Raw genomic sequence first — 14183 nt, forward strand, 5'->3', positions numbered from 1 at the left:
TCTGCACTCTTTTGATCTTACTGATATCCCTTCCTGTAGTTTGGCGACCAGAACTGCACACAATACTCCAAATTTGGCCTCATCTATGTTTCGTACAATCTCACCTAAATATCCCAACTCCTGTACTCAGTACTTCGATTTATGAAGGCCAAGGTGCCTAGTTGTCACAGAGATGTTCCTCAAGGTCAATTCACCTTCCCAATATTAATACAGCAACTATAAGCCCTGCCTGCCTCTGGGAACCACATAAAATCTCTATCATTTTGATATCGGTGACTATAAACTTGAACTAGGTCCCAGTGTGGCGTGTGATTCTATGAGTAAAATGCCTTTTAAGCAATTTTTGTCCAAACTTGTGGTTTAACAGAGCAACAGCACTAAAAGTAGTGCATTTTCAGTGCATCCTGAGTGAGTGAAATCTATTTTCCAGGCCAGAATGCTTCGCCGTAAGAGGCTGGTGAAGTCAAATCAATCATGGCTTTGAAGACGAATTTATCTTTGGCATGAAGTGGAAATGTATTAAACAGTATAGGGGAAGGTCAGAAGATGATACCTGAGTGGATGCTTAATCTTCTGCTCTAATCTCTGCATAGTCAAGTTCCTCTCCAATGCAATCTTTAAATTTGAGTTCAAATTTGTTATCAGAGTGCATACATGACATCACATAAAACCGAGAGATTCCTTTTCCCGCAGTCCAGGCAGAATTTCTACTCAATAAAAAGATATGTACACAAAAGAGAGAAATGTAAACAAACTGACTTTTCAAATACAGAAAACAAGAAGCTTATTGTAGATTTTAGGAAGGAGAGGCCAAGGGGCCATGCATTTGTCCACATTGATGAGACGGAGGTGGGTTGGGTTAAACCTTCAAAATCCTGGGTTTCCACATTTCACCAAACCTTTCCTGGAGACGAGACATCAAGGCAACCATGAAGAAAGCGCACCAATACCTAGACTTTCTAAGAAGTCGGGGGACATTTAGCATGTTGTCAAATATTTTATCAAACTTGTACAGATGCATTGTGGAAAAAATTCGGATCTCGGTTGCATCACAGCCTGGCTTAGTAATTTGAGTGTCCAGAAACGCAGAAGGTAACAAAGATGACCAGGTCCATTAGAGGCTCCAAGCTCCCATCCATTGAAAACATCTATGTGAGATGGTGCCTCAAGAAACCAACCAACATCATAAAGGACCCCCATCACCCTGGTCACAACCTTTTCTCTCTATTACCTTTAGTTAGAAGGTACAGAGGTTTAAAGACCATCAATCATTGCGTTAATTGCCACTGTGAACATTGATACATCCTTTTGTAATTATTACACTTTTTCTCTCATGTGGTAATTTAATTAGTACTTAGTTTTTGTTAGGAAGCAAGAATTTCACTGTATTTATATATTGTATATAAGTCATCGTTATCATTCATGTCTTATGGAATGTTGTTCGGAGGGCCTTTTGGTCCGGGGGTTATTAACTAAGACCTACATTGGCTGAGTATTCAGGGTGTTGCTGGTCTCATGCCTCATTCAGTCTCTTTTCCTTCACAGGATGGCCAGTCGCGGACAGTCCGGCAGTTCCAGTTTACAGACTGGCCAGAACAGGGTGTGCCAAAATCTGGTGAGGGCTTCATCGATTTTATTGGGCAAGTGCATAAAACCAAGGAACAGTTTGGCCAAGATGGTCCCATCTCAGTTCACTGCAGGTGAGTTGAAGGTGGTAGTATTTAAAGAAGCAATGTGATTCACATCCACTAAAGGCTTTTGAAGATTCCTGAAATAGGTGTTCAGTCAGCTCAGTTAATTATTTCAGCCATACTTAGGTACATAGATTGCAGGATATTATTTGAAGTGCAGAGAGGTATGGAAGTTGAGGTACAATAATTAGATTGTGAGATTCAGCAATTGGACCCTGGAGCTTTGATAATGTAACTCTAGAGGTTGGTGACAGGATGTGAGGTGATTAGATACAGAAATTTAATGATTAGATTCTGAAACATGACATTGAAGTTTAATGATTGTTTGCGGGGATCTGGAGTTTTGTGACTGGATTGCAGTTTGCTAATTGTATGTATGAATCCTGTCATTGGCTTTGGAGTCTGGTCATGGGGGCTGTGGCACTTGGTAACTGAATCCCAGTTAAAGAACCAAATCAAAAAAAAACCTTCTACTGCCATCCCCTGAGCTGCAGAATCAAACCAGCAAGCCAAAGCCTTGCACTCAGGATTAGCCGAAACCTTGCACTCAGGATCAGCCAAAAACTTGCACTCAGGATCAGCCAAATCCTTGCACTCAGCATCAGCCGAAACCTTGCACTCAACATTAGCCGAAACGAAGGAGATGAATGTGGACTTCTGGAGTAAAATCAGGAGAACACAATCCAGTCTGCATCGTATTCCTGGGTGTCAACCTCTCTGAGGATCTCTCCTGAAGCCTTCATTTCGATGCAATCACAACGAAGGCTCGCCTGTCACTATACTTTGTGAGGTGTTGGAAAAGATTCAGTGGGTCATAGAACTTCTTCTATGTCTCAAAAACTTCTTCTACAGTTGTACCATGGAGAGCCTTCTGGCTGGTTGCATCACTGTTTGATATGGAGGTGGCAATGGTCAGGACAAGAGAAAACTCCAGAGGGCTGTTAATACGGCACCAGACCAGTCCAAGCAGTGTCTTTAAAAAAAAGTAGCCTCGGGACCCCACTACCCAGGACATGCCCTCCTCACTCTGCTACCATCGGGAAAAAGATACAGGAGCCTGAAGACGAGCACAAGGACAGCTTCTTCCCAATTGCTGATTTCTGAATAATCAATAAACCGAAGGCACTGCCTTAATTTGACTTTTCATGAACTATAATTTATTTTGTAAGGTGGTTTATATGAATGTTCGCTCTCTGATGCTGCTACAAAACAACACATTTTGTTACTTGTTCAGAACAATAAATTCTGATTCTCAAAAGCATTTCACCAAATTCAAGAGGACAAGCAGTACCAACCAATAGTCTCCAGAACTTATTCATTGGATTCTGAAGATTTAATGATTGTCATTTGAGTTGACCATTTGCGAAACCTTGAGTCTGTTCAATAATTTGTGGTCATGAATTCAGTGGAAGGTTTCATTGACTGACAAGTTGATGCTGGACATTAGATATTGGTGTTAGAGATTTATTTCCGGATTTTCCAGTGGAATTTTGGAGCTTGGCGATGCTATAGCCTTGTTGCTTCACTCAGTCCTGGCCCACCTGGAGAACGACGCCTCAGGCACCAGGCTGCTATTCATTGACATTTAATACGATCGTTCCCCAGAGGCGGGTGCAGAAGCTGTCCTCATTGGGACTCAACATCTCTCTTTCTAACTGGATTCTGGACTTTCTAATGGAAAGACTACAGTCTATCTGAGTCTCTAGCACCATCCCGCTGAGTACTGTATCCTCAACCCGCTCCTGTTCACGTTAATGATGCACGACTGCATCGCCAGATCCAGCTTCAACAATGTCATCAGGTCTGCAGAAGACATAATAGAATTTGGCCTCATCAGTAACAAAGAAGAGGTGGAAATATTGTGATCTTATGCGAGAGTAAACAACCTTAGTCTCAACATAAACAAGATGAAGGAGATGATCTTGGACTTCAGGAGGACCTGAAATGACCACCCTCCACTGTAGATTGGAGCACTGCAGGGAAGAGAGTGGAGACCAAAAGTTCCTCGGAGTTCACAAATCTAGTGACCTATCGTGGACACACACTATCTCCTCACTTATCAGGAAGGCAAATCAGCGACTGCACTTCCTGAGAAGACTGAAGAGGACAAAGCTACTGGCCAGCATCAGGGCAACCTTCTCCAGGAGCTCTATTGAGAGCGTCCTGGCCGGCAGCATCACAGTGCGGTACAGTTGCTGCAGATAAATGGATTGGAGTTCAATCAACATAAGAATGGAAGAGAGGATCACTGGAGTCCATCTCCACCACCTCCCCCCGCCCCCCCCCACCCCATTAACTTGATCTACTGGGATCATGGTCTGAAGAGGGTATGCAAAATCATTGAGGACCCCTTCCACCAGGCGCCCAGCATGTTTCAACTGCTCCCATGGGGAAAGAGATACAGGAGTATCAGAGACATCACCACCAGGCTGAGGAACAACTTCTTCCCACGGCCAGTAAGAATGCTAAACAACCAAAGGAATTACTCACACTAACCATCCCAGACCCTCATATTCATGAAACGATCTATTTATTTATTTGTACTGGTGAATACTTGTATAGTGTGTATTGTCTATATTTGTGTTATGTCTGGTTGTGAGTCTACATGTTTGGCACTGAGGACCAGAGTACGCTGTTTTGTCGGGTTGTACTTGTACCATCAGATGACAATAAACTTGATTTGAATGAACTCTGGAGCATGCTTACGTGTTCCTGGAAAGTGGTGATTAACTTCTAGATCAGTCCAATATGATTCTGAACCTCGATATTGTCAATGAAGCTTGTCGATCAGATGTTTGGATTTTTCTGTTTTGTGATTAAATTCTGGATGGTTTTGGGAATTTGATGATTAGATTCTGAACTTGGTGATTGTACTCTGGAGATTAATGTCCTGCATGTAGGTTCTGGACTTTCCTGACTTGACACTAGTGTTGGCCAATAGATTGGCACTTATGATCCGGAGTTTTCTGATTCGACTCTGTAGTTTGGTGATTGGATTGGTGATTTGATGATGAGAGCTTTGTGATTGGTGGCTAATTCAGGAGTCTTCTGTTTGGATTCTGCAGTTTGATAAACAGACTCAAAACAATGTCTGGGCATGGGACCATCTATGGCCCTGGCTGTGTGTAGTGACATGGAGATTCTAATTTGAAAAGGGAATATGCGCAAGTTCATCTCTATAATGTATCTCTTTTTCCAAAGTGAGGGCTTACACAAGTCTAGGGAAAGGTGGGAAACAGACTTGGGCACAGCAATCCACGAGCGGTGCTGGTCAGACCTTTGTCAGGACAGTATGACAGCAGTTATAATGCCAGGTCCAGGTTGGTGTAATACAATTTCCTGCATTACCACAAAAATTACACAAACCTAAAATCAGAAATTTTGGAAATGTGCTTTAGGTGTGGTGTGGAGATTGGAACCTTCATCCATTCAACCTTTTGAAGTTGAGATCCTTCTGGGAGGACTTGGGGGAACATTGAAAAAAAAAATTACAAAAGTGGATTTTCCATAGGATCCAGAATTGTACCTTCTGGGAAACATTATGGACGTGAGTTTTAAACTGTCCAGATACCAAGTTCAGTGTGTGAAGCTCGTCTTGTTGGTAGCCAGGAAGTGTATAGCGGTCACATGGAAGTCCAACTCCCAACTAAATGTTACACGATGGAATACGGAAATGCAGAGTTGTATTTCCCCTAGAGAAAATCACGTACAATTTAAGGGGGAAATATGGCACATTTTTTAGGGTGTGGCAATGCTATCTGCAACACATTGGTAGACAGATATAATTATACCCCTTCCGAATAGAGGAAAGTACAATTATCCGTGGCAGTAGTGAAATGACTGGGATCAATGAAGTGGGTCGCGGCGCAGATGATGTCCTGTTGTATTTTGTTCCTTATCTTTGTTACTTTAGGTTTCTTTGGGTTTTTCTTGTTCCCTTAAAGGTTTGTGACTTTACCAATATTTGTTTCTTTGTATTTGTTTAATTTATATAATCTTTTCTTTGATGAATTAGGGTACAGGAAGGAGGGGAGAGAGGTGGGGGGGGGGAAATAGACTCTGGGTGTTATACACTATTGTTGAAGAGATTGTGTGGTTTGTTTGGATTTGCATGAGTCTTTGAAAATCAAAAAGAAAATATTCAAAAATAAAATGTCTGGGCCCTGGAGATTGGGGGGAGGTTTTAGAACTTTATTTTCAGGCTTTGGAGCTGGGAAATTAGAGAATGGATTCTCGCATTTGATGATTGGCCTCTGCACCTTGTCAACTTAAGATGAGGCTCAGTGATTGGTTTTTGGTGACTCAAGTCTAGAGGTTGTGGATTGGATTATGGGATGTGTGACCGAGGCTCTGGATAACAGTAATTGTGGTTTGGTGATCGATTTGAAGCTTGGTTATTGGGTGCTAGAATTTTGCCTGTTGGAGGCTGGAATTTGGTGGTTGAAGAAGCTTTGAGATTGGGGTTTATTGATTGCTCTCTGGTCCTCGTGGAGAGAAGAAATTTAGATTCTGGAAGCTGATTATTGACCATCAAGCTTGATCATTGATGATTAAATTCTAAAGTTTGGATCTGGAGATAAATAATTACCCTGTGAAGTTCAATGATTGGTTGATTATGTTTAGTGATTGGGCACCAAAAGTGGTAGTGGTATTCTCCTGTTTTGCATATACAACTTGTGAATTGCAGTGCCTGGCAGGTGGAATCTCGAGTTTGGTGATAGAATGTTAAATCTTAAGTGATTACTTTGCAAAGTTTGTTGAGTAGATTCAGTTGGTGATTGTATTCTGCATCTCGTTGATTGATTGTTGCTGAATTAGATCCTAATAATTGGACTCTGGTGATAGATACCTTGGGTTTGAATTCTGGAGGAATCTCTGACTGAATTCTATTCAATGGGTACCTGGAATCTGCCGCTCTTTTGCTAAATATGAAGGTCAGGTAGTGATTCTGGAAATTTAAGAAAAGGTATAAACCACCATGGGGCCTGGTCAGTGTAGCTGTTGAATCACTGAAATTGGTTAAATTGTGCTTCATAATTCTTTATTTCTATACTCTGAGCCATATTTGTGAATGCTAATCTGATCATGTCTGGTAATTCACTTGACTCTATTCAGATATTTGTGGGAAGTAGAGAAGTTTGAAGTGTTTGGGAACATGCTTAGAATCAAATTGCTTTTCTCGAATGCATCTACAGGAGACCGAAGGAGTGTCAGTTTGAAAAATTCATCTGATCTCCGATTTGGGCACTCTGATGTGAACTCCATTTTGCTCATGGTGATGGAGTTGATGGGACTGAGGTCTAATGTGCCTTTGGGAAGAATGATCAGAAGCCTGAAGTCCAAAACCTCTGGGCAGTCTTTTTTTTTCCAACAACTATCATGCTCTTCAAAGTTCAAATTTATTGTCAGAGAATGTTTACAGGATGACATTACATACAACCTTGAGATTTTTTTTTGCAGGCCAGGCAGAATTTCTACTTTTCGGTAGTGTAAAATGTATTCTAGGTAAAGGTGTAGAAACAACAGAGAGAAATGGAAAGCAAGAAATGTGAAACTGTGCAAATATAGAAAAAATATTCAGTAATAAATAATGTGCAAAGTAAGGATCCTTAAATTAGTCTCTTGAACCTCCCCTTAATGCCCAATTCATAAACTATTCCAGCCCCACAAAGACTTGTTTACATTATTGATGGGTTGCTTTACTTGCCCCAACTGTAACTCAATATTTATTATCTGTCTTTTATATTTAATATCTATTTCCATACTAGGGTAATTTAATGGATACCATTGGAGATTTTCTTACAGAAGTATCTGTTTAGCTGCAGTAAGGAAGAATTTTGTTGCATCTGTAAGTTGTACGTGTGTGTGCATGACAAACTGATTATCGTTAATGTGAATACCTTTCTGCTCGAAGTGCTGGAGTCGGCCGGACTGGGGTCTTTATCACTCTGAGCATCGTCTTGGAAAGAATGAGATATGAAGGGGTTGTGGATATTTTCCAGACTGTTAAGATGCTCCGAACACAGCGACCAGCCATGGTACAGACAGAGGTAAGGACAGCAAGACAGGAAACACCTGGAGTATGTGCAAGATCAGTCCCTACCTTTAAACTGCGCATGGTTCTGCTTTCCTGCCTAAATGCATGAAGATAATCTTCCCCAAATGACCCAGTATTTCAAACAAAGTGACATGAATGAAAATCATTTCTCTCCCTGAATGGAGCGCGATTATACTTGGATCCACCCCACTCCTCGCTGGCACACATTATCACATTGTTCCTTAAACATCAGAGAAATTAGTCCATATTGTTCCGGGAAAAAGCTGTTACTGGGCACTAATGAGGCGCCTCTCGATATGAATGGGTCGCTGGAGCAGCCTCTTGGGGTTGCTGTCTGAATGGTAAGTTTTAAGTTTTCAATTTGCTCTTGCAGCCAGTCTCCAGGCGGAGGCCTGACATGAAATGGCCTTAAGTCTATTCAGTCCACTCGATCCTAGCAAGTGAATTTCAACAGAAACCAAACACTGGACCTCTTTCCAACTCCACCCTGGCCTGCCCTCGCCACAGTTTTTTAAAAATTGAGAGATACAGTATGGTAACAGGCCCACGAGCATATTCTTTCCAATTAAACCCATGTGACTATTAACCGTGGGCAGAAGCCAGAGGAAACCCACATGGACACAGAGAGAGCATACAAACTCCTTGCAGGTCGTGGTGGACTCAAACCCAACTTGCTGGCCCAGTAATAGTGTTATTCTAGCCGCTATATTACCATGCCACTCCATGATGTCATAGGCAAAGAATTGTTTGACCTGTTAGCCCCAGAATGCTATTGATTTTTTTAAGGGATGCCTATACTGAAAGTGGTCCTTGTTCTTTTGCTGTCTCTATTTAATGTGTGCAAGGTCTGTGGACTCCTGCAATGTGCACAGCGGCTGTGAGACCGTCTAATGTTTGCATGAAATTGGGCAAGGTCCCATCAGCAAATCTGTGGTCCAATTTTAATACATTATATCTAGTTGAAATTCACCCTTCCAATGTTTAAATTATCTTTTCCAAACAATTTTTCAATTTATTTTTTTTCCCAGGGACTAAATGCAATCACATTTAATTATTCAAAGAGAATGCTGTGATCCAATTTAAACTCACTGGATAAATTAATGCCATACCAGATGATTTGGATAAGATGATGTTTGTATAAAACTGATGATCTGAAACAGCCATTCTCAACATTTTTTTTGGCTATGGCCTCCTTGGGGCTCAGCTCAAAGGTTGTGGCCTCTTCCCTGTGAAGCGGTCAAATTTAGTTGTTTTGTACTTCTCTTCTACTGAATGCATAAAAACATTAAAAATATTTTTGTTATGTGAGGTGACATCAAAATAAATGTGCTGTGGCCCTTTTGGGATCGTATGCTCCCACCTCCCCCCCCCCCCCCATTGAGAATGGCTGATCTAGAGTGATCCTAAAAGTGAATACCACTGTTGATGAGAGGGGTAGCAGGCTCTTCTATGAGTTTCTTCCACAATTTTGGAGGAAACCAATATCTGAGCAATAAATATTCCTCTCAGTCAGTGGCCTTTTCCAAGAACTCCAATCAAGAGTTGGACAGTTTTGGAAAACTTTCCTGTGGTTGGAATCTTTCTCTAGAATCCTTGCCAGCCTCTGACCTTCAACCTATAGCAGTGGAGCCGATTAAATTATCACTATTTCATTTTATTGTATGGAAATTGACAAAAAAAACTTTCTCTAGTAACAGTTACAAATAATTGCTCGATTATGAAACACGGACTGTGAGGTGCACGTAATAAATTAATTTCCTTCTTCTCGGCAAACTTTTCTCCTCATTTTGTTGGAAGCCAATAACATTGGTAAATGTTCATTCAGTTTTGATAATGCTGCCATGTTTGTTTCCAGGATGAATATCAGTTCTGCTATCAAGCAGCATTGGAATACCTTGGGAGTTTTGATCATTATGCAACGTAAAAAGCCATTGATCATCAAACTCAACAGGCCACAATGGACACTGAGCACCTCTTCTGAGCCATATAGCGTGCTTGAAAAGTACATTAATTCTAACCACCGCCGGGGGGGAAGATATTTCAGATGGACCCAAAGGGAACTCAATGTTGTAACCCAGAAGAGAAGGAGGACCCTGGTCTGTTTGGCAATCATTTTAATTGTTAGACAAGTCCTACTTACCTCAAGTGTTCCGCTGTGGTGAAATGGATCTGAACTTACTCTGTGGACTGTCTGATGAAATATCAAGGACACACAAGCAAACAATCATTTGGAAAGTGGATGAAGGGAAAATCTGAAAAGATGGGATCCTGTCTTTGGTTACATCATTTAGAGTTTTTCTTGCTTATATATAAAAAAAAATCCTTTTATTAATCAAAGCTGTGGAAAAGCATTGAAGAAGACTGCTCACAAAACCACATTTACTGCAGGTGGCCTTTCTGATTTTGTCTACTGTATTGTCATAAAGGATCACTCTCAGCAGTAGTCCATCGACTATGTTTCATCTAAACAGGTTCTTCATGTGTGCCTTCTCCTGTGTCGTTGTTAACAGATGGGTCTTTTCATGATGGCTCCCTACTCTTGTGTTATTTTAGCAATACAACATGAAGGAGCTGCACATTGGGAAGGTGGTTCAATTTTAAATGATTATGTGCAGGGTTGGAAGAATGAGAGAGCTGTTGACCTTGTTGAAAATCTGAAGCAGGTATAAAGACATCACTTCAGTTGATGGTTCTCGAATGCAAGAGAGACGAGAGATCCCCCCCTCCCCTCCCCAAGTGATATGTAGTAAAGCTTAATATGAGAAAGTGAAGAATGAGTCAGAAATTGGGTTCACTGTCATGAACGTATCACAAAATTTGTTGTATTGCAGTAGCAATATTGTGCATTATGGGTACAAAAAAAATTGGTATAATTAGTGTAAAAAAGGGAAAAAATGAGGTAGTATCTATAGGTTCACTGTTCAGAAATCTGATGGTGGAAGGGAAGAAGCTGTTTTTGTAACATCAGTAAGACACTCACTTTATTTAGGTAATAAAGGACTGGAGACAGATCCTTGCCTTCCCTTAAGAGTGAGGGATTATGAACATTGGATCAGTTAAGAGAATAATATATAAAGAAGGAAAAGAATAAATTAGAAAAAAAAAATGCCATATTCACAAGTTCCAATTGAACACCAATGCCATCCCTTGGTCGTAAATATAAGCTGAGTTTTTAATTCGTCTGCTAAACCAGCAGAGAGAACAATGTAATTTTTATCTGATATTTTAAACCAACGAGTGTAATGGCAGGAGAATGCATTCAGTGCTTGAATTGGGAATTCCGGTCTTTGTAGGCTGGGATTGTTCTTCCACTATTGGGATGTCACCACTGAGATCCGTTCAATTAATTCTGATTCTGTGTGCACTGTTAAAATGCAATAATCCTTCTAATTGTCCTTGTCTGGGAGACACAGGGGACGGTGGCCGATCTAAATCTTCTCTCGATTGGATTAAAAATAGAAAGTTAGTAAATTTTAGTTGAATGTTTTTCAATGCTTTCGATGCAATTATTCTTTTTTTGATTCTTAGTCTTTCACTAGCAACAATCTCCAACCTCCCCACTTCAACCCATTTACCTCACCTTCCCATAGCCTTACACTGTACAAGCTCAATGGATCAATTAACAAATAGCCACTCATCCAATCTCATTAGCAACTTTCAAAAGAATTATTTTGAGAGGATGGTATTTAAGAGACATTGTGGTTCTAAACTAGGCACAAAGCATTTGTGAAAAAGCACCCACGAAGGTTGGTGAGACCAGAATAAGAGGATGTGGGTAAGGGTGAAAAGTGGAACGTGAGGAGAAACCTCTTCACTCAGAATGAGGTCAGAGGTGCTGTCACAAGTGATGGATATGAGTTTGATTTGAATATTTAAGAGAAATTCGGGTGGGTACCTGAATGGGATGGGTATGGAGAACTATGGTCAAGGTGCAGGTTGATGTGACTAGGCAGAAAAATATTTTTTTCTAAGGACCAGAAGGGCCTGTTTCTGTGCTGCATTATCCAGTGTTCAGGATGGTCTTGCAGGCATCAAAGAAAGCAATGGGCTGATTTAGATAGGTATTACATGAAATAGTCAGCTCCTTGTATTAAATTGTAGCCATACATATTTGTGTAGAAATAATTATTGCTATATCTCTACATGTAAAAGTGGTATTTTTAGCTGGCATTGGATTAAAGATTTAAATTTGCTAATGTTGAACAAATTATACAAACGAACTGCACCAAGAATTACTTTCAAACACTGTAATTAATGTCTCTTGGCAGGAGAATTGACACGGTATTTTGTCACCCAGCAATTGCCACATTGGGAGGGAAAAAATGGTGCGGCCAAGAAGGAATACACTTTAAAACTTCATGCCATACAACATTTGGATTTCTTTCTCTCAGGTTTGACGTATGGTTTTGTATTGTAGCCTAGCTTCTGATCTTTCTGAAGAGCAGAGATCTTTGCAGTCTTGAGTTTAATGGGTCATTGAGCAGGACCAACCATCAAAAATAAGGGTGGAATACAATCTTTATCTTGAGCATTAGTTGCTTATATCCTATATCACACAAGAATATGACTTGGCTTTGAACCCCCCCCCCCCCCCCCCCATGTAGATCGGCTTCGAGCATGGTCCGTGTTTTTTAAATGGTAAGCTTTTAAATACCCTTTTACAAAATTAATGTTCCATATAAAACTCCATGTTGCTTCTGGTATTACCATTGACCATTCTCCTAACTACCATAATATAGGCAAATGAACCCTTTGCCAGGAGTCTCATCAAGTTTATCATTATCTGATTGTACAAGTACAACCTGACGAAACAGCATTCACCAGTCCTTGGTGCAAAATCAGACATAATACACATACATAAATATGCAGGACAGTAAGTATTCATATTATATAAATAACTAAATATTGTTTCGTAAATATGAGAGTCTTGGAATGGTTAGTATGAGCAGATCCTTGGTCGTCCAGCATCCTCACTGCTGCACTTTAGAAGGATCTCCCTCAATCCCATGCAACCAGTATAAAATATCTTAAAAAGGATTGCATCACAAAAGGTCATTTTTTATCACTTAGTCTTGGTCGTGCAGATCAGAGCTAGAGGGCTCCTCCTTCACCGAGCCAACCTTGATGACCTCAGCAGATGAGAATATTAAAGGGAAACAAAAGCAGAAAAGGTCGATTTTTGTGAGCAATTTTCTTGAAAATCTTTTGTGCTTTGTAACATATGACAAACATAATCTTTTTTTTTAATTGTGTATTTGTTCCTTTTTTAACAAAAATCTGTCAAATTAAAAGAAACAAAAAAAGCATTTAAAATACATTTATTTGTTCATATTATGTTTAAAGACAGTCTATTTTTTCACTGTAGAAATGTTTGTGACTGGCTATATATCATTGAATTCCAAATGTTAAAAGAGCTTTCTTTGTACCATTTTAAGGATGTGTTTCATTTTTCAAGATTGCTTTCTTCCGTTGTTTTGCCCCAAATGGAACTCAGCTATGTTGGGATAAACAGAATACTTGCTTGGGGCTCGAGACTGCTACCTGGTTTACTCTGACGTGTTCCTTGTCAACGTCTGTGATGAATTTACTCAATAACTCGTGAAAGTTGCCAGACTTAATCAGTATGAGACAGCCAAATTAACGGGATGTTGAAAAAAAAACTTAAAGGAACTGTCATTTGTATGAGGGCCAAGTGATTATTGCTTTTGAACAAATGTTACTTATAACTGAAAATATAATTGGTTATAAAAAAACCACTGTGTATGTAGATATGTTGACTTTGTATTAAAGGAAGATTGTCTGGAAAAATTCTCTGGGTCATTCCTTCAAGGTGTGTTCTTGATATCTGCCCAGATCATCTATGCTTTGTGGTAACATTAAATTTATTACACACAGCAATTTAATTTGCATTAAGCAGCAAGTAGTAGCTCAAGTGAAAATAGTGAGTTTGTTTAGATTTATTAATGTCAATAAGATTCTGCTTATAAATAGTGCTTCTTAAGGTGGGCCATTGTAAAATAGAGTGATTTCCACAGGGGCCACACTTCTGACTTGATTAATTTAGCATCTTTCCTGACCTTTGTTCTCCAAAGTGCTTCATAGTTAATTGCATTAATGCAACTGCATATCCTTTTCATCTTGGAGGTAATACATTACACCAGAGTTCAACTTGCCGAGGGATTTGGGCTGCTGTGAAAAGTGGGCTGAAAAATGGCAGATGGAATTTAATGCTGATAAGTGTGAGGTGCTTCATTTTGGTAAGAAGAATCAGAATAGGACATACGTGGTAAATGGGAGAGCATTGAGGAATACAGAAGAGCAGAAAGATTTAGGAGTGACGGTACATCGTTCCCTGAAGGGAGAAACTCACGTGAATAGGGTGGTGAAGAAGGCTTTTAGTATGCTGGCCTTTATCAATCATTGCATGGAATATA

The 14183-nt window shown here is 40.1% G+C and overlaps 1 protein-coding gene across 19 annotated transcripts in view; it reads left to right on the forward strand.

The window, feature by feature from the left end:
- Positions 1–13557, forward strand: part of LOC138759021 (receptor-type tyrosine-protein phosphatase S-like) — a 449917-nt gene extending 436360 nt beyond the window's left edge. For all 19 annotated transcript variants that reach the window (XM_069928794.1, XM_069928793.1, XM_069928795.1 and 16 more), the window contains 3 exons: positions 1546–1700; positions 7606–7741; positions 9605–13557. In XM_069928794.1, coding sequence (XP_069784895.1) covers positions 1546–1700; positions 7606–7741; positions 9605–9673 — 360 coding nt within the window. In that variant the 3' untranslated portion in view covers positions 9674–13557. The remainder of the gene's footprint in view (positions 1–1545; positions 1701–7605; positions 7742–9604) is intronic.
- The last annotated feature ends 626 nt before the right edge of the window (positions 13558–14183 follow it).

Source organism: Narcine bancroftii, chromosome 3, assembly GCF_036971445.1.
Source record: "Narcine bancroftii isolate sNarBan1 chromosome 3, sNarBan1.hap1, whole genome shotgun sequence".
In the NCBI taxonomy this organism is placed as follows: Eukaryota; Metazoa; Chordata; class Chondrichthyes; order Torpediniformes; family Narcinidae; genus Narcine; species Narcine bancroftii.